A 21,728-nucleotide genomic window follows, 5' to 3' on the forward strand; every position below is an offset into this window, starting at 1 on the left:
ATAAATAATTGTTTTCCAATCGTTTCATTATTATACATTAATCATAGTTAAAAATAAGGATTAATATAATCAGAAACCTCAAAAACTATTTGCTCTTAATATATAGATAATTTTCCCGTAATATAGTTTATTCCATATCCAAACAATTTATATGTAAAACATTTATGTTATGTTTATGAAAATTTTCAGAAATATAAAACTACCATTTATGATTTAATAATGATAATAATAAACACTTTATTATATTAAACACGAAAATAAAGAACTAGTAATTTTAGAAGGAAACTATTTAAATTAAAACACGGCTTTTATTGATACAGTCTGTTAAAATTAAAGTTTTTATACTTCAATTTAAATTGGTATTAGTTAAAATTATGATAATATTATAACTTAATTAATTTTAAAATTAAAAAATATTTTCAATTTAATTTATCATAACAAGATTTTAAATTGCATGTGAATTAAAAATAAATTTAAGTGATAATATTTTTAAAAGTGGACAACGTATAATATTAAAAAGGTTAAGTTATGGCAGACGAATTTAAATAAATAGAAAATGGCTCTTAAATTATTGGCTAACTTTTTTAAATTTAAAAAAAAAACACTTATTTGAGAAGTGGATAAAATTTAATTCTAAAATTATTTATTTTGAAAATAAAAAAATAAAACAAACGTGTAAAATATATAATTTTTATTTTATTCAAAAACACTTTTTTTAAAAAGTAAAGACTGACACTATATGTAGGTATCTTGATGGAGTAGTTTGTTCTAATCATTAATGAACTAACGGAAATTTAAATTTAAATGCGCTTTGACCAGAATTAGTTAATTTCGATGGAGGAACGACATAAATTAGATTATTAATATTTAAATATAGAGTGACTATATGGTGAATTATCTAAACAGTTTATCTATGGGGACCAAAGTTTTTTACTCGTTATAATAATATTTTTCATATTTATATCTTTACATGTTACTGAAATCAAAATTTAGAGTAGATTACACTGATATTTCAATTTATGGTATTTTCTGAAATTATATTGACATTTAATTATTTAAAATTCTACACAACTCTTCTTTTTAAGTATCTGTCCTCTTTTTTTTATAAATTATGAGTTTACTTTGGTAGTTTTTGTGTGTATTTATTTGTATTTGTAATTTACTATAATTGTAAAATTTAATTATATGTTTATTTCACTAATTAATTATGTATAATACTAGTGGATTTAAAAAGAGGGTGAGAATAGGATGAACTATATAATTATGTTAGGTTTTGAGTTACAGTTTATAAGTAGAGTTGTATATATTATAAATATAGTATATAAGGGTTTTAGTAAGTCAAATTATAATTCTCACCTTTATAAATACTTCTTTAAACTCTATTACTCACATTATCTCTAGTAAGAAATTTAACCTTTCAGTGAGTATAATCAAAATTTTAATATCAATTTTTTTTGAAAATTTTAGTTTGGATAAATTGTATTTCTCCTTTCTTTTTATGGTTGAAAGAAAATAAAACTCAAGAGGTCACATTTTTCTTGGAGCTAATTATATTGCCAATAGTTTGAGATATTATAATATTAATATAATGCATTATCGGCAAATATATTAGTTTAATATTAAAAAAATTATTGATTTTTTTGCATCAAAATTGCACTCATAGGATTGTGGTTGAGGCGATAAAAAGTGTGCAAGGTTATTTTAACATAAATATTGAGTATATCAGAACATACTGTGAGACATGCATTATAAAATACATTAGAAATTTGTAATGCATGATTAATACTTTAATGTTATATTTTAATGTTTTTTGCATGAAGAATTTATAAATTATTTGATAAAAAATAAAATGTATGTGTAGAAGTTGAATGAAAATAATTAATATAATTTAGTAACTAATGATAATTAGGTAAGTATTTTTACTAAAGAGACTTTTAACAAAATTTACGACCATACATGCATGAAGATGCTAAATTAATTTACACATGCATGAAGACTTATACTATGATATGATGTAAACGGTTTTGATATATTGAAATTTAATATATTTGTTTAACAATTTTAAAAATATATATTTATTAAGAAGACAAGTAATAATATTTTTTAGGTATTTACCTTATTTTTCCTACATTTTTTGACAATATTCAATTTAATATAGTGGTTTTAAAAAAAAATCAATTTAACATCCTATATTTTTTAAAATTATCCAAAATGGTTCTTTCTATTAAGTTGCACCAAACGGCATCAATTGGTGCTTATGTGGCAGAGAGAGGTGAGATTGGGTTTAGTGTGAGATTTGAGGTGTCAAGTCACGTGGATTAAATTAGTTTAGTGAAAAATGAATTGGGGGTCAGAGTTTTTGGAATTTGAATTAGGGGTTGGAGGCAGATAATGACTTTCAAATCGGCCATCATGACAGTGGATACCGAGCCACTGGAGAAACGGAACTCCTCCTCGGATAAATTATTGTCGTCTTCAAAGACATTGTTGCTCCGTCAATCGGTGGAAGTGACAAATTCAAGATCGATATTGTCCCTGTTTTCGCTTAAAATCCGATAGAATTCGGCCTGGAGCCTCTTCATGGCGAGTTTCATTAGGAATTGAGATTGAACGATGCTCTTGGAGGAGGAATCGAGTGCATATGGTTTAAAGATGGCGATAGTGATGTTTTAAAGAACATCCTTTTGAGTCCCATTTTCAGCATTTGAGCTCAAAATCGGGAAAGTCAAACGTCACTAAAACGAATAAACCAGAAACCTTAAACCCCCAATTCAAATTCCAGAAACCCTAACCCAAAATTCATTTAGATAAATATTTATTTTTCACTAAACTAATATAACCATCCACGTCAGTTGACACCTCAGACCACACATTAAACCCAATCTCACTTCTCTCTGCCACATAAGCACCAGTTGACGTCGTTTGGTGCAACTTAACAGAAATTACCATTTTGGATATATTTTAAAAATATAGTGACCAAATTGATTTTTTTTAAAAACCATTATATTAAATTGAATATTGTCCCAAAATGTAGGAACGAATAAGGTAATTATACCTATTTTTTAATAATTTTAAAGTAACAACAATATTTATAACATATACATAAATAATGTTTGTATAATAAAATTATATAATATTTTTATTATATATTTATTATATTGTGAGATTAATTAGAGTTGGATAAGCTTTATTAGATTTGAAACTTATAAACTTAGTATTTAATTTATTCTATTTGAGTGATTTAAATAAAATTTAAATGATACAACTCACAAAAATATAATATAATAAAATTATATTAAATGAATTATTTCATTAGAGCTAATATATCAATCTTCTGATCTTGTTACATTGTATCACTCTACTTATTTGAGAAATTTTCCTTTAAGATTCGCTTTGAAAAGAATGTGTGAGCGGATAACTTGGATGTTTGGATCAACTAATATGAAGGAGAGTGCGGATGGATGAGAGAGTACGTTATTTTTTTCTTTCTTCCCTCATATGCGAGGGTGAACGCGGATGAGAGGGTGTGTACATTGTAAGGACAGAGACAAATAATTTTAGGATATAAGTAGTATAATTAAAACGATACATGGATATTTTATTATTAAATTTAAAAGAGCATATAAATATAAATTCAGTTATAAAAGTTTCATTTTAAAAGAATCATCATCCCTCTAAAAATTCCATTTTCTTTTCCTTTGCCTTCTCTCTAAGATTCTTACCTCCTCGCTCATCAATTTGATTTTGACCTCCTCGCTCATCAGTTTGACAATCGGAGTATGTCATTAGACTCCTGGCAGCGAAGACTACAAGACTGGCCGATCAAAATCTTTGATAGAGTAAGTTCATTTTTGTTCCTTTTTTCATTTCCTCTCCCTTCTCTCTAAGATTTTGTCCTCCTCGTCTATCAGTTTGACGATCGGAGACTCTTGTAATGAACTCTACAAGATTGTTCAATCAAAATCTCAAATAAAGTAAGTTCATTCTTGGCTCCTTTTCCTTTGAGTTAGTTTTGATCTAGTTATGTTTGTCTTAGTTTAAGCTTGCATGTGATGCTTTTATCTTCAGAAGTAGAATGTGTTAGATCAGGATCTTAGTGGTAAAGTTAGATTTTTTATCAGGACTTTGTGGTGCAGGTTAGGCTACCCTTGAGCTTTTGGTAGTTTGGAACTCTTAGGAAGCATCTACTTAAGTTTAGGTAAGGGAAGTTAGTTAAAATTGCCAATAGAACCCTAGACTAGAAGATCTAGATGTGAGAGTGACGTGGTCACCAGTCTCAAATTTTCTTGTAGGATTTTTTGTTTTTTAGTACATTGGGATTTGTTTGAGATTGAAATGTGAAAGTGTAGATATAATAGATGTTGTAGAATGTATATGAGTTTGGAATTGAATGAGTTATTGAATGTATTTAAATAGTTTGTTGAATTAATTCAAATGAAATGTTTAATGAGAATTGGTTATTTGATTTTAAATGATTTTGGTTTAGAAATCATATATATATATATATATATATATGTGTGTGTGTGTGTGTGTGTGTGTATAGATTAACATAATAACTAATTTACTCAATGAGAGTGTTTGTATGATGCTGAATTAGAACTATCAATGTAATGTGTATTTTTATAAAATTATGAGCTAAATGAAATTATAAGCTTTGATATGATTTAATTGTGTGATTTTGGATATTGTGAGACGTGGAATATGAATTTTAATCAAAACATAGTATTTTCAGGAAATAAAATACCGTGTTAAGATTGTTTAGGATGTGCAATGACTAAGGATTCCTTTAGAAGGATATATCCTGACTCTCCTGGATAATTGAATCATATAGATGAAGTTATTCAGGTGGTGAGAGGAGAATTAGGTTCATATGAATGAGTAAGTTGTTTGAAAGATAACTAACTTGACCTTGACCTGTTATATGAGTTAACCTCGTCATACTAGGAGAGATGATAGTATGACAAATGTATATATCTGAGTCTAAGTCAACGCACGAGTATGCCAGAAATAGAGTCAAGTGTGACATATGTGAAAGATGAATTTATGAATTTTAATACACTTGATGGTTTGAGAAATTGTATGAGATTTGATTAATTATGTTTATTAATTTAAAATTGAAATTATAAGAAATATTTATATAACTAGCTTATCCTGTTATTTGTTTGGGTTTGTTCTTTATCTGTGATGATTGTGTTTTACACGAGAGCATATGAGGTTGCAGGTAATAGAGCTTCTCAGTGAATAACTAGAGGATGAGATAACTTTCATTTTAATGTTTTGTTTTGTTTTGAAAACTTTTGGTGTATATATTAAAATTCCTATGAAAAGAGATATCTTTTTGAGATAGTTGTACATATTCATATGTTAATTACATATTGCTTATTTTACTTTTATTTTATTATATATGGGTAAAAATTAGGAATGTTACATACATGTTCACCCATTCAAAGTTACTGTAATACTTTTATTTCTTAAAGTGTGTGTGCATGTGAGAGGTTCTTAGATTTGTTGAAAAGGTTGAATAGGAGGAAGAAGAAAGCATAGGAAAAGCAATATACCGGTGAGTGAAATAAATTTACTTTGTTGTTGAGAAAAAACGATTTTGTAAGCATAACAGTGAAGGGAGAAATGATTTTCACAGTTGTTATAATGAAAGGAGAATCAATTTATATTATTGTTGAATGGAGAAATCGATTTTTCATAATTTTTAGAACAAAATGAAAGGAGAATTGATTCTGTTGTGTGTAATTATTTATTTGCAAAATCAATTCTCAAGGGAGTTATTGTGAAGTCAGATTCTCCACTGTGGTGAAATCAATTTCCATGCCCTATATGTAGAAGGGAGAATGATTCTTAATTAATAATAATTAATTTTAATTATTAATAATAATTTTAATTATTATTATTATTAATCTTATTATATATACACAATATATTTCACTATATAATATAATATAATAAAAATAAAATAATTTTCAAAATATTAAAAGAATATAAATAAAATTAATAAACATTACATAATAATAAAATGAAATTATAATATAAAAAATATAGTTATATAATAAAAAATGTATATTATTATTATTATTTTCATAAATTATTATCAAATTATTACTATTATTTAAATTTAATGAAAAATTGTTTTATATTTTATTTTGTAAAATTATGAATATTTCAAGAATTTATTTCTATGTAACAATTTTTAATTTTTACATATATTCATTATTTTCCATCTAAAAATTATTACAATTATGAATATTATCATTTTATTTTTTAATTGAAAATGAAATCTAAAACAAAAATATATCATATTTCATTATTCAAATATTTTAAAACATAAGGGTAAATTTGTAAACTTACATTTTACACATTTAAAAAAAAAATTCTCTCAACCATCTCATCCCTCACAAATCTAAATAAATTATCATCACACATCCACGCTAATATCCCTTAATCCAAACAACCTCACGTTCTCACACTTCCATTACGTCAAATCCTTACAAATCTCCTTTCCAAGCCTAACAGACCCTTAATCTATTTGAAAAATCTTACTTCAAAATCAGTTTTGCAAATCCTTTTAAATATCCACCCTTTCACATAAATATTTCTCTTATAGGAGATGTTGGAGGTAGAAAGATTAAAAAATATCCACCTAGGGAAAATCATCCAACTTTAAAATTATTTCAAAATTAGAAATATAACATATTTAAGTAATTAGATGAAATTCTCTAAATAATAAAATTATATTTATAAGTTTTTATATCTAGGGAATATCAAATTAAATAGTTAACAAAAATTTAACTGATTAGTAATAGAAATCGATTTTCAATATAAATAAGTATTATATTCTCAATATAATAAAAATATAGTAACCATCTAATTCATCAACTTTACAGCAAGAGGAAATAAGTTATATATAAGAACATCTATAAATAAAATAATACTTTACCCAAGTTAAGCAAAAGCAAACTGACAAAATGACGATTTATTACATTTTTTACAAAGATATATATATATATATATATATATTGTTTTTATTTAAACAAATGTATAATAAGATAGAAATAGATATTTTTCCCTCAAATAAATTAGTATTGGTTAAAAAAGCTTTATTTTCTTTTCATTCATGTTTTAAAATAATAATGACTAAGTCATATTTTAAAAGTCACTTTAATTCAAAATAATTTTTTTAAAAAGTAGTATTTGTTTATTTTATTTTAGAAAAATAACATTTCAAAATAAAATTATACTGTTTATAAAAAGAAAAAATACAGTTTTATTCCAAAACATAATTAGATCTGAATTTTAACCTCATAATAGACCTGTTAAGTCGATACTTGTTTTTAATATAATATTATAATTTTCCTTTAAGTTAATATGAGATTTTTAACTTTATATAAAAATTGTTGATATCAAATATCAAGTGTAAGAATATATTTATATATTTATATCCAAGTCAACATCATAAAACCTATTTTTAAAATAACTGTCTCATTCATAATCATTCTTAGTTGACGTGGAAGTTTCTACATGTATAATTTATTTTATTTTTATCTATTTTAAAGATTAGCTAAAAACGTAAAGATATGATCATAGCGTGCACTAATTAGGATTTAATGATTAAGGAAACAATGGTTTCCACTCACACTGCAAATCTTCAAAGATATCAACCAACAGCACTATCAAATATAAATATCATCAACATATTTCAATCCACATCATCCTATTAACAAAAGCATTGCTAATTACTACTATATTTGTTATCTAATTTTTTTTAATATACTTTCCCGTATAAAGTCAATGATTACTACTTTCACCATCATTTTTTTCATTATGTAAATTATATTAACGAAAATTAAACACAAACGATATAAAATTATTTTTATAACATATGAAAAGATTTGGTTAAATATGTAGGCTTTTGTACCACCATGGTTTTTTTTTTTTACTAAAATAGGATTTTTTTTAAAAAAATTATAAATTTGGATAAATAGTGTTAATTGGTACGATTTCTGTCATCAGGTTGAAATCGTCGTTCATGCTAAAAATTTTCTTTGTTTGACTTTTTAAAAAAAAAAATATATATATATATATATTATTAATTATTTAATTATGTTGAAATAAATTAAAAAGTTATGTAATATTTAAAATTAATTTGATAAATAATTTCTTAACCGTGTTAATTTTAAGCGACAAAAAATTGGATAATCGTTTATGAATTATGTTTGACGGACCTTTAAGGTATATGAGGTGCAATTGTCTTTTTTGTTTTTAGGGTGTGAATGTAGATGCTACACTTTTGAAGCCTAGTGTTCAAATCGCGTGTTAGGTGTGGAGGTGTTTTGTTCCATGTGTACAGGTTGAGGTATTCTAAAATACCTCCATTATATATATTATTTTTGCTAATAAAAAAATGATTGACGGAAATGTAATATATTAATTTGGTTATTTGATTAATAAAAAAGATGAAGAAAATTGTTCTTGCATTTAGAAATAAATAGAGAAATGAGAATTGGTTTGTTGAACGAGCGACGAAAATATAATGCATGCAGAAAGTCAAACATCAATTTCCAGAAGATGTAGTTGTTCTGCTACGAAAGAATGAAGCACATTATGTGTCATGTGCAAAGATATGATTGGGAAAATTCAATCTTTGACGTGGAAGACATGTTGACTACCAAACTTCAACGCTACCTGACGACATACACAATTAAATTAAATGAATGGTAATGTGGTTATGGGAAGTTTCAAGTTATACGTCTATCTTGTCGACACATAATTGTTATTTGTTCATTTTGTCATTTACAGTTAACAACTTTTGTGGTCTCACTATAGAGTCTCCACAATATTTTCAAGACTAATGAGATCTAATTTAATCCACTTCGAAATCAGGATTATTGATATATTTACACAGGACCAAAATTTGTTACCTGACTCCATGATGCATTAACATCAATGAGGAAGACCTAGCACTCAACGTATCCGTAACGAAATTGATGATTCAATTCTAAATAAGCCAAAAAAATGTTCATATTGTAGAACCGAATATCACAATTGAAGCAATTGTTCGTACAAACAAGTTTGATAATAAAATTCAATCTCAACTTTGATTAGTAATTTCTTTATTTTCTTTACCTATGTATTTATGCCTCAAATAACAACCTAAATTAACCAATAACAAATAATCCTCCATAAAAAAATATTTACTAAATTAATTTCAAATATTACATAACTTACTATTATTTTTAATTATAACTTACTATTTTTATATTTACTCAAATTTATAGTTTTTTTAAAAGTAGCTCTATTTTTGGTAAAAACTAAAAAAAAAAAGTCCATGTGGTAAAAAAAACAAATATGTAACTTTCCAAGGGATTTAAACTCCCACAATCCACCTATTATCTTTATTTTCTTCAATTTTGAATTTTTACGATATTCTTATATACTTCCATTCAAATTCTTCATTTATATGTAATTTAATTTCTCTTTAACAACAACAAAATAATGGAACACGAACAGGTTTGCCGACACTGAGAGAAAACAGTACCACACGACAAGCCTTAATGCCTGAGATCAGATAAGGCGGACCCACATCTCTTGAACCACAAATTTTAGAGATATTTCTTTCACAGAATCTTCCCCACTCACTATAAAAACCCACCAACAGCTTCTACAGAAGAAGCAACAACACAATGGCTTCGGACGAAACCCAGAACAAAGTGATCGAGCCCTCCAGCAGCGACCTTCTGGCCAGCGCGAAGCTGGTGGCGAACGCGGCGCAGTCTACTCTGCGGAACGAAAGTGACAAGGTGGACAAGACGAAGGTGGCGGACGCGGCGGGGGACCTTCTTGACGCGGCGGGAAAATATGGGAAACTGGATGATCAGAAGGGCGTAGGGCAGTACGTGGACAAAGCTGCCGATTATCTGCACCAGTACCAGGACAAGGCTGCTGCACCTTCTCAGCCTGCAGACTCCAAACCTGAAGAAAGTGGTGGTTTGGGTGGTCTTGCAAACTTGGCTGGAGGCTTCTTCAAAAAGTAGTGGTAGAAGAAGATGAAGGTCTTTAGTTTCTCAGTTTCGTGTTGTTCTTGTATGATGTAAGATTGAATAAATATGATACAGTTTGGTGTTTGTAGAAGAAGACCTTTTCTTAGTTCCACAAACATGTTCCTCCAAGACACTCTTCTCTTTCTATGTATCTGTTCCCTTTTGTATATTAACGTTGAATCATTTAAGATTTTCTTGTCCAGTAGATTCTGGAAAATTTAGGATTTTGTAATTAAGATCAAGTTATAATTAGATGAGAATTATTTTAAAAGTGATATATACTATTAAATAAGATAAAATTAGTTAAATTTATTTATATTTAAATTTACTAACTATAATAATTTCTTTCCCTTTTTATAAAAAAGTGAATAAAATAAATTAGACATTTAAGGTAGTATCAAACTAGACCGACACACCACTAGCCATGAGTTCTCTTTTGTTCCTAATCCATACACATATCCCTTTTCTCTTCTCATATACACACAAAAAAAACTAACATGATGATCCACAAAAAGAAATCATGTAAAAAAAACCCAAACTTAAGAACAATTCACTTCCTCTCAAATATGATATCATATATGATTATATAATATAACCTATAAATTACAGGGAAATGTAACCCGATGACATACCCAAAACATTAGATTTAATATATATAGACTTAGGAATGAGATAGGTACCACAGTGCATCATCAACTTTGAGTTTGGTATTAATACTCCCCAAAACTTGTCTTTAAAGACTGATATTGTCCAATTTCTCTCTTTTGTTATAGACTTTGAGTTAGCTTTCTTTAAATAATTATGCAGCTCAACCTGAGAGTGTCTCATATAGACCAATTAGTGTGATAAAGTGTGGAAAATTCATATTACATCGATTTTAGGAAATATATTACACCGGTTCCATTACGAATATAAATCTCAACGATGTAAATTGTCATTACATATTACATCGGTTGCAAAAATCAATGTAATATGTACCAAAATTTAAGTAAAGTAATTTAAAAATATGTGCTCCAAAAAGGACATATAACACCAGTTGGAACAAACAACCGCTGTAATATGTTAAAGATTTTTTATAAATTTATTAAAATACAATACAACATTTATTCTTGTTCATGTATACCATTGGTAATACACAAGCAAACACCACAATAACCACAAGTCTGGACATGAAACCAAAAATAAGAAATGCATTTACCATCAAACATAAAATTCATATTTTCATTTCACATCATCTATAGGACAAACAACACGATCTAGTAAAAGATTATTTTTCAAACAACATATAAAAATTTCTCTAAATCTAAAATCACAAATTTGAGAAAAGAAAGGCCTAGCAAGATACCTTTAGGAAGCAAAACGTCTTCCTAAGCTTTTCCAACTATGTTAATAGGCTCCATCCTAGAATCGAAAAAGAGTTAGCAGAAAAAAAAGGCAACACAAAATACAAATCTAAGGAAAAGAGAAGTGAAGAAAGAACACAGCGAGAAAAGGACGGTGGATGAGGTGGTGAGCGGTGTCAGCAGTAATGGAGATAGTGGTGGAGAGCGGTGCCAGCAACAGTGGAGGAAGAGGTGCAAAGCAGTGGCATAAGTGAATTAGAATGGTGGCAGCAACACGACAACGGTGGTGAAGACAAAAACAAGAGAGAAATAACTTTAAGCGTGAAGCAAAAAGTAGGGTAAATAAACATATTACACTGGTTGGATTAAACAACTAGTGTAATATGTCTAGTGCCAAAATAAGTTTTTTAAAAACTTTATGTTTTAACTTTGAAAATAACATATTACACCAATTGTAAGGACCAATTGGTGTAATATATGTCAAAATATTTACAAAAATGCCACTGTATTTTTATTTATATAAATTTTTTTGATACTTTGACTTACGCAGTAATCTCAACTAATATTTTAATTTTTTTTAAACTCTTAAGGACATATTACACCGTTTGAATTAACCAACCGATGTAATATGTCTAGCGCCAAAATAATTTCTTAAAAACTTTATTTTTAACTCTGAAAAGAACATATTATACCAGTTGATCCTTACAACGAGTGTAATATATTTCAAATATTTACAAAAATATCATTATCTTTTTATTTATACCGATTATCAATTAACTGAATTAATTATGTCGTTGTAGTATAATTTTTTTACACTAGTGAGTATAAAACATATGTTAGTTTAATCATGTTTAGCATTGAACTAACATCTTCTAACACCAAAACAATGACTTCATACTTGTTAACTTGTCGCTTCCTTAGGTTGTCTTTAACAAAATATATCAAATATAATTAACTTCTATTATTGTTGTTCCATGTTATGTCCGTGCTGAACTTTGGCTTTGAGATATAGAGTTATCACATATAAATGTCCTATATCCAAAACAAACACACACACATATATATATATATATATATATATATATATTCTTCAAAATAAATTTAGAAATCACTTTCCCATTGGTATTTGTAATAAGTTGGTGAATTATATATTAAAATACTTCTTTTTTATATTTATATTAAACTTATTTTTCTTTTTTCTCACCTCTTCTTTTTCTATCTCCGCGAATACTTCTTTTAGTTCTTCTTCTTTCAATCATGAGTGCAAGAGTCCTATTCCAATTGTATTGTTTTTTGTAATAAGTAATAAAATATTTTTATTACTTTTGTTTTTCTATTTCTATGAAAATTTAAACTAATATTAAATACAAAAATTAGATTATTTTTAAGTATATGTAACTAAATAAAAATAAAACAAAAGAGAATTGAAATATTTAATAGGAATGTTACTACATTGAATAAACTAATTATATTTAATAAAAACGTTGCTACTATTGTTTTTTTTTATAAAATCTTTTATGTTAGGCATCCGTATGCTACTTGACATCTCAGTTAAGCTGACACTTCAAGTAACAATAATCATTTGTCATCACATGGAAAAAATATTATTAAAAAAAGAAAAAGAAAGAAAATACAAAAATATGGGGGACTAGACCAAAACCCATATGTTAACAAAAATGATACATAGGTAGACTATACATATTAATAAAGAATTCTAAGAAGATGGAAGTCTGTTATACCAATGAAATGATTCTCTATGAATAAATAATAAATTAGCCAACTTATCAGCACACGCATTTCCTTCACGAAAAATATGAGTAACCCTAAACCTGATTTTTTCACAGTAATTAAGACAAGTATTCCATCGATTACGAAGCATCCAATGAACATTTGTCCTAACAGTAAACGCAGCACAAACCAAGGTATCAAGGACAGTTTTCTCAAATTATTTAATTTAATTCATAAATGAATATATTTTAAAAAAATAGTTATTTTATAAATTTAAAAATGATTATACACTAATTATATAAAACAGTTAATGTATAAATTTAAAATTATGTATATACCAAAATTGTTTAATGTAATTCATAAATAAATATTTATAATTAAAAAAGAATTAACTTATTACATAATAACATATATAACACACCATTTGTGATTTGTTTGGATAAGAAAGTGAATTTTAGTAATTTAAGAGAAAAGTATCAAGAAAGTGGGGTTGTTTGGATTGTGATATGTTAGACAAGTTTTGAGAAAAATTTATTAAAATATATGAATGATGTGATGATTGTGGAGAATTTTTAATTATTTTAAAAGTGTAAAATATAATTTTACAAATTAACCTTTATCTTTAAAAATATTTGAATAATAAAAAACTAATTTATTTAATTATATCTTTATTTTTATAATCATAATATAATTATTATTATACAATTTTTTTTTATAAATAAGTACATTTATTTTTATTATTATTAATTATTATTTATTTATTATTATTATTATTAAATATTTGATACAGATAAAATTAAAATAAAATACTATTATTTAATAAATTTAATCAATTATTATTAAATTTTTGTTTATATTATATTTATTATTATTATTTTATTATTATTAAGTTTGTAATTTTATAAATTAATTTTAAATATTATTATTATTATAAATATATTTATAATATTATTATAATTAGCTATATTATAAAATTTATATATATAATCGATTATAATAATTATATAAATCGTGGTCTTGTCTAGTTCTTTAGTTCACAATGTTGCGGCTGTGGTTTTCCTGGGATTGGGGAAAATGTAAGATGTTTCAAAGTGTTCAAAAATTCTGATAATGGTGTATATCTTCAACATTTCTACTACCACTTAAAAGTAAAAATTCTGCAGAAAATAAAAAAAAATATTAAATATAAGTATGAAATTAATATTTTTGTTAGTATATGAACTTTGTTTATTTGAATATTATGAATTGATATCATAAATGTTTTTTTATTAAATTTTTATATGACAGTTTACAAGTCGGGTTGGGTTTGTGAGTAAAGTATACAAAGTTCCATCAATTGAGTAGACTGTGATAACCTTGAGTAGAATACATACATTTATGAAATAGTAGTTAATTAATTAAACTTATGTTATGTTGTTAGTCTCTAATTAATAAGCGAGAGATTAAAGAAAAGTTTTTGTGTGTGTATATTAACAAATTTCTTGTGGTGAAGCGGTAATTACACTCTTTTATGATTATGATGATTATATTAAATATAAATATTAAATGATACTGACATTCTTTTTAATTTTAAATATACATCCCAACTTTTTAAGTTTTAAATAAAATGATAATAATACTTCTTCTAATTTTTAAAAGTCACCCAAAAAAACAATATATTTAAATTTGAATTTTTTTTCATAATTGGATAATATATTTATTTGGAATAAAAGATAAAACATTTAAGAAATTTGTATAATTTTAAAGAAACGTTAACATAATGTATATCCAATAGTTTTATTATTCTAATTAGATCAATTCACTAACCTTAACAGCTTGAGTCAATTATTATGTAACCACAAAAACTCACATTCTTCCTTGTTTGTTAAGATTCTTGATTTTATGAACACTCCTCGTTAAGCATGAGACCAATGCATCTCTATGCAAGATGGTAATGGTCAAAGAAATATATTTTTCTTCTTCTTTTCATCTCTTAAGACTCTTCTTCCCCTTACTTCCTCTGAGTGTCTCTATCATCTTAAGGTGGTCTCAATCAAAGTGTGATTGGTCACCACTGTTAAAAGATGTTTCCTATAGTGATGATCTTTTCTCTTCTCACTTTTTATTTTTCTCTTTACAATATTCTTCACCCAAACCAACAATCTCCAATGGTAGCAAACAACAACTTCCTCAATCTAAGATTGAATTAAGTTATACTGACCAACCGTTTTTTTCTCCTTTTCAATTCTGGTTAGCACCACACTTTGATATACAAATGATTATCCTAATTTTAGAATTTATGATATTATGTATTTTAAACAATTAATTTGTTTAGAAACTTATTCTTGCAGATACTTCTAACTCTTTTGTTTTCTATGTAGAGGATTCCCATTCTGAAAGAAAGTATGGCAATTTAACTCTGAAAGCAAGCAAGGAAACTGGAACTAATTTACACCAAAACTAGCCCAAGTGTGTTCTGTTTTACATAATCTTTTCCCCTTTTATGTAGTATGGAAAATTATCCACTACAGAAGAGTTATACAGTTAGAAATCACAGAAATTTGTAACAAATAATTACATAATATTTTTTGTTAAACCCAAACTCAGTGATGTTATGTAATATATATACATAAGTATAATTGGTTTTGTTAGAAGCAGGAACATGGCCCTGGAATCTTGCCTGTTGTTCTAATTATGTTTGCCTTCTCTTTTGCTTTGAGCACTTCATTCCTTCGCCTTTCCTCTGCTTGGGCTTTAGCCCCCCCTACAATCAGATTTACATAGTTCATCTTCTCTTCATATTTCTTCAATGCTTTTGCCCTTTTCCTCTCATTGTCACCATGCTGCATGCAAATCCAATCATTCTAATTTAATTCAAATACTTTATAATCATCGCTTCAATGTATAACACAATTTTCAATTAGCATGCATGTATTAAGATGATTAAGCCAGAAACCTCACCTGAAGCTTATTTAACTTGCGTACGGATTTCGCCTTCTTCCTCTTTTCCCATGACCCAATTGTTTCCAACAACTTCTCGTACCTGATAATTATGCAATGCATCAATCCACAAATCATGAAGCTTTTAAAAACTAAAATAACATAAAGTTTTTAATTTTATGTAAAAGTTATATAATGTTAAAAAACATCTTTCTAATTTTAAAAAATAAGGTCCAAATCATGTTCATCCTATAGTGTGACAAGTATATACCTTTCTTTGATCTTTTCAAGCTCCTCCCTCTCCCAAGCATTTGCTTTTGTTTCATTGCTGCCTGCTCTTGCCGAAGTCTGCCTGATTGGTGGTGGTGGCGGCGGCGGCGGCATTAAAGGCTCCGGCTTTTGAACTAGTGGAGGAATTTTTGGATGTGGGGACTCAGGTTTTATTTCACCTGTGTTCACCAAGTGCTCATTTCCAAAAGTTGGAGCCCTTTTTGGGGATTGGATTTCAGGTTTTTTACCATCAGTGTTACTCCTTATCTTTTCACCAAGAGTTGAACTCCTTCTCATTGATGATGCAGGGGTCATGCCTTTTTCAGGCCTTAGATCCACTGTAACATTTTTAATTTGGTCAATTGGGGGGTTTAGATAAGGATTCGTGCATAACTTTTGTCCAAAAGAGTGTAGATTATTATATATTCCCGTTTCAAAATGAGTAATAGTTTTTAAGTACTGTATCTACCTGAGAACTGTGTGGATGTTTCACCAAACTGAGAAAATGAAGGTTTTGTATCATCCACCTTGCTTTTGCCCCTGCCCAAAGGTGTCTCCCTCATTTTCTTTTGTTGTGGAATTAGTGAAACCTCTTGTGAAAAAATTGCGAATGCAGCAGCAGCTACTGCTGCGGCATGCTCCATTTCTGTGTCATAATCATGACTCATGTTTCTTGAAAATTGTCTCTCGAACCAATTCTGAACCTTTTTCTTATCTGTGCAAAATCTTCACTTGAGTTTGTTAACTAATAATATATTGGCTAATTCATTTATCAGCCAAAAGAAGTAGAAGGAAAATGAACAGCTTCGTTACCTGTTAACATCTCACTTTGGAGGGAACTTCTTATACAAAAAAAGTTATCATGAATGCAACTTCATATTTATCATAAGTTTATTAATTTTTAAGATTAACTAATTTTACAATATATTATCATGATTTTTTCGTAAAAGACATCATGACAAAAAATTACATAATTTTTTTTATTATAGCATAAAATATGAATCGAACAACATAAGTTTTTCTGAAGACAGACAAAACATGCATGTCAAAACTCTAATTTTCTTCATCCCAAATTCTCAGCTCATTCCTTTGTTTCCCCCCCGTTAAATACATATTATCACTATTATTAATAAAGCCTGCATGGGAAAAATTACATCACCTTTGATGGATGGGGTTTTCTGTGTTGTAACTTTCTGATCCCTTCTGCCACCCAGATCAGCTTTATTCTCCTCCTCTGCACCAGTTAATTTCACTCTAGCAAAAAGTTTTCAGCACATACACAATATTCATGGAACAAAACTTTATGCAGCAGTTTTTGTTATATGCATATGGATATGCTTAGTTAAAAGATCTATAGTATGTGAAAAAGATTGTGTAGAATAGAAATTAATTAATATGATTTTATGTATGTTCACAAAATGATTGATGTTCAAATGTTGCATATACCAGCCTTGGTAGCATTAATAACTCTACCTTTTCAGCACAACTGCATGGTAGTTAACTGTTGTTTATGGAAACAGAAGTAACATGATTCGTCCACCCAAATTATGAGAGATGTGGAAATTACAATAAATGATACACATGTTATCATCCTACATTTCTGCAGGTAAAAAGCAAGAATGCTAACCTTATTTGCTTCATCAAAGTTTCCATTCTTTAGGAAGAATTTTTCAGGCCTCTTACTTCCCTTTTATTGGAAGTGCTTTTGTAAAAAACTAGTTTATCCGAAAGCGAATAAAAACCTAGAAAATTAAGGAGAACCTTTTTGTTGTAGATTATGGTCAGGTCTGTGATTTGGGGTTGGAGGGCAAGCAAGGTTAAATATACTTTGCATGTGTTGTCTGGTTTGGAACTCAATGAAGTCACTTGTGGTGGAAGACAGGTATTCTTTTCTTCTTCGGAAACTTAACATTAAGCATGGGATCTTACTTGCTCTTCTAGACCACATTTTCTTAATATTTCTCCCATGAAATTTGTAAAAGCTCAAAAGTTATATATATATATATAATATAAAGTTTAGTTTTTTTTTCTTTAAATTAATTGCATGGCTTTAAACATTTAATGCATCATGTGGAAGTTCCAAAGAAATAAGGTATGAATAACTTTGTTCTAACATAGGGTCTATGTATGGCGAGAGACTCAATGGTTCTTTATAAATCCTATAATAAGTACATGTGTAATATTTTAACCTTTTGCCTTTAATTATACAATTTCTGTGAAATTTATATATATTGAATTTAAATTGTTAAATTTTTCATTATATTTAATAAGGCCATTCAGATTTAATAATTTTTTATAGAGTATTTCAATGCCATCTATATTACAAAAATTTACACCTAAAGTTTGTCAACACCAACAAAAATAACCCACTATAAACTTCAATAAAAAAAATATGGTTAACATTTATCAAGAAATAATTCTACATTCTTTGGTTGGTTGAGAAAATTCTCATAAACATTAATAGAGAAATAACTCTAATCTAAATTGGTAAATTAATAGTCTCGACAATTTAAAGAATAATTTATATTTGCTAAAAAATTGACTTGCATAAAAAAATATAGTTTCATCATAGTATCGATAAACACTTCTAACTAGTGTCAATCGAAAAATAATTATGACAAGGTTGGTCCAGAAAATTTTGATTAATTTTAGTTAAAAAATAATTCTGACTTACGTTTTTATTGATGCTGGTTGAGAACAACTTTCAACTGATATTAACTTGAAACAATAGTACGAAACAGAAAAATTGTATTTAACATCCAAAAAAAAAAAATACTATTGATCTTGGCACAAAACCTAATTAATGCTAATTGAAAAATAACATAAGGTAATATGTAAATAATAAAACCATGGTGATAGTAACAAAAAAACAATTGTAATAAATTTTAACCTAAAAAATATTGTCGATATGAGATGAAAAACAATATTATGCCTATGAAGTCTTGACCTTAGTTGAACCCAATAATTTGATTAAAATTGAGTTTAAAATGTTTGGACCAAGGTTGAGGCGGAGATAGAATATAAAAAATATATATATTACTTTAAAAAAATTATTAAATAAAATTAATTTTAGAAATTAAAATAATTATTTATTATATTAATTAGATTAAATTAAAGATTATTTTATAAACTAAAAAATCTTTAATAAATTCTAAGAATTTATTTAATTAAAAAGTTGCGGTTAATATAATCTTAGAAATTTATTTAATTAATGAAGGTTTTTTTTAATCTTTGTTAAATTTCAAAGATTTATTCTAAAATCTCAGCAAAATAATAATGGAGGTTTTTTTAACCTTCGTTAAATTTCAAAGATTTATTGTATAATCTCAATAAAGTGCTTCGAATTTTTCAAAATTTAATAAATAAATAAAATTAAATTTATTTATAAATAAATAATTAGAAGATATATAGTTTTAATATATTTTATAATTAAATTCTCTAAAATTTTGAAAGTGACACTGCAAATAAGTTTTCTAAAGTTTCAAAAATTTATTTTAAAAATCACCAAAATAACATTGGATAATAAGAATTTCAATAATTAATATTGGTTAATAAGTATTTCAATCGTATTTGCTGGTAGTTGGTTTATATAATTCCTAGTTTTTTTGTTACTAACTTATTCTTCAAAAAAACCTGGTTTGTTTTATTTTATCTTTTGATGTACATAAAATGTACAATTTTAGTTTTAGTTATAATTGTTAATATTTAATTCTCATAATTTTGAAATATTTTAAATTAAGACCTTTATTTTAAAATGCATTCAATAAATAATTTAATGTGAAAGTGAGAAGTGATAAAGTTAATTTCTCCTCATAATATGTTCTTGCAATCTTTGAAATCCTCAAAGCCAAGAACACACATGACTTCGAAGTCTACATTTAACACATAAACACCTGTTGTTATCGAGCTAGGTAACGGTGACTTGTGATCCAAGTTGGAAAAGTAAGGTGATGGAAGAAACAATGATAGTGCCTTATTTAGTATTTCTTCTCCTTAGATAATAGACATAAGTGTGTTTGAATTGTGATTCCTTTATAGGACATTCGTCGGTAGCTATTGACTCTGTGCCGAAGAGTAGTGTGTTTACGGTGGAAGAGAGAGAAGTCAGGAGGATAGTTAGAGATAGTGGAAAATGGGAGTGAAGGTTATTTCAGACGACAAGTCATTTTATGGAAATTTCGAAACTCATGATATTTTATAGAGGTTCTTAAACTCATGATATTTAATAGAGGTTTTGAAAGACTTTTCCTGAGGTTTAAAAAAAATCCTAGGAAACACCTCCCCCGGAGTTGGTTTAGCGAGAGAAACTGCAACATTGAATAAATGACTTAATAAATGTTTTAACTCTGAATAATGTAAAAATAAACTTGTTAAAACCATTTTTTGTTGTAGAGATTATTAATAAAAATTTAAAAAATAGTTTCAAAATTGTTATCTAACAATTAATTACTAAGGTTTTAACTACTAACTACTTTATATTCTAAATTAATTTTTTAGAAACTAATTTAGAATCTAAAATTAATTTAGATACTAATTTAAAAACTATTTTATAATTTTTTATTAATAATAGAAATCATTTAGATATTAATAATTTTTTAATCTCTAAAATAGTATCTAATTTAGTCAATATAGTAATTAATTTTTTTATTTATTTTTAAATTTGGTTGTTATTTAATGATTTTCTTCTAGTTTATAGATTTAAGAAATGAGGGAAATATTTAAATTTATATAATTTATAATTTTGAAAATATCTAATATAATTAAATTAATTTCATAAAATCTTAAATTTTAATTTATTTTGAAATTTTCATTTAAATAGCATATTATATTATAAAATCTTTCAAATTATTTATAAAAAAATACCTTTTAATATGATTTTTATCCTTTATTTATTCTATTATGATATATATAGAGTGGAATCAGAGTAAGAAGAAAAGAAAAAAGAAACATAAAAATACCATAGATGATACTCTAAAAAAGTGTTATTAAAAAAAAATGGGATACATAATATTTGTTAATAATATTTAGAAAACTGTAAAAAGAAGAAACGTATATAAATAACAAAAGAATAAATCTGTAAGTGATAAATATCTATTTTATAAAAAAAAAACATATAAAAGTTGTAATATTATTCTATTTTAAATTGTAGCACGTGTATGCACGGAAGACAGAAAGGGTTACACTTTACATATCTTTTTTATGTTAAGTTTTTTAGAACACAACTTCATAAAAAGGTGATTTTTCTTAACAGTTAAATATTTAAAATTTGTATTTGGTACTAATGAACTATTTATCAAGTTGGTTTATTTAAAATTATCATATTCAATGTTATAAAATTAAGATTTGAGTATTGAAAGATCTATATAAAACTTAAGACTCAAGAATCTTAATCATAAATAAAATAAAAACAATTGTTCTC

General features: G+C 26.5%; 2 protein-coding genes across 3 annotated transcripts; one reads left to right on the forward strand and one right to left on the reverse strand.

Annotated features, from left to right (window-relative positions):
- Positions 1 to 9,663: 9,663 nt before the first annotated feature.
- LOC137811522 (oleosin-B3-like protein) lies at positions 9,664 to 10,266 on the forward strand. Its single transcript, XM_068613312.2, has one exon. It carries the CDS (start codon positions 9,693 to 9,695, stop codon positions 10,041 to 10,043), a length of 351 nt encoding a protein of 116 aa, XP_068469413.1. The 5' UTR covers positions 9,664 to 9,692; the 3' UTR covers positions 10,044 to 10,266.
- Positions 10,267 to 15,519: 5,253 nt separating this feature from the next.
- LOC137811516 (uncharacterized) lies at positions 15,520 to 18,103 on the reverse strand. Of its 2 annotated transcripts, none has more exons than XM_068613303.2 (6): positions 17,937 to 18,103; positions 17,469 to 17,563; positions 16,779 to 17,024; positions 16,311 to 16,647; positions 16,061 to 16,142; positions 15,520 to 15,942 (listed from the first exon to the last, which is right to left on the reverse strand). In XM_068613303.2, exons 1-6 carry the CDS (start codon positions 17,960 to 17,962, stop codon positions 15,748 to 15,750), a joined length of 981 nt encoding a protein of 326 aa, XP_068469404.1. In that variant the 5' UTR covers positions 17,963 to 18,103; the 3' UTR covers positions 15,520 to 15,747. The 2 variants fall into 2 exon arrangements, with proteins under 2 accessions (XP_068469404.1, XP_068469405.1); XM_068613304.2 differs by having other exon boundaries at positions 17,469 to 17,543; positions 17,937 to 18,076.
- Between the last annotated feature and the right edge of the window lie 3,625 nt (positions 18,104 to 21,728).

This window comes from Phaseolus vulgaris, chromosome 2 (genome assembly GCF_051622355.1).
Source record: "Phaseolus vulgaris cultivar YP4 chromosome 2, ASM5162235v1, whole genome shotgun sequence".
NCBI classification, from domain to species: domain Eukaryota; kingdom Viridiplantae; phylum Streptophyta; class Magnoliopsida; order Fabales; family Fabaceae; genus Phaseolus; species Phaseolus vulgaris.

Excerpts from the sequence above, each read along its gene's own strand:
- LOC137811522 (XM_068613312.2), top strand. The coding sequence starts at position 9,693 with ATGGCTTCGGACGAAACCCAGAACAAAGTGATCGAGCCCTCCAGCAGC.
- LOC137811516 (XM_068613303.2), bottom strand. The coding sequence starts at position 17,962 with ATGGAAACTTTGATGAAGCAAATAAG. Across the intron at positions 17,025-17,468 it reads GAAAACCCCATCCATCAAAG|ATAAGAAAAAGGTTCAGAAT; the intron begins GTGATGTAATTT and ends GATTTTGCACAG. Across the intron at positions 16,648-16,778 it reads AACATCCACACAGTTCTCAG|TGGATCTAAGGCCTGAAAAA; the intron begins GTAGATACAGTA and ends AAAATGTTACAG.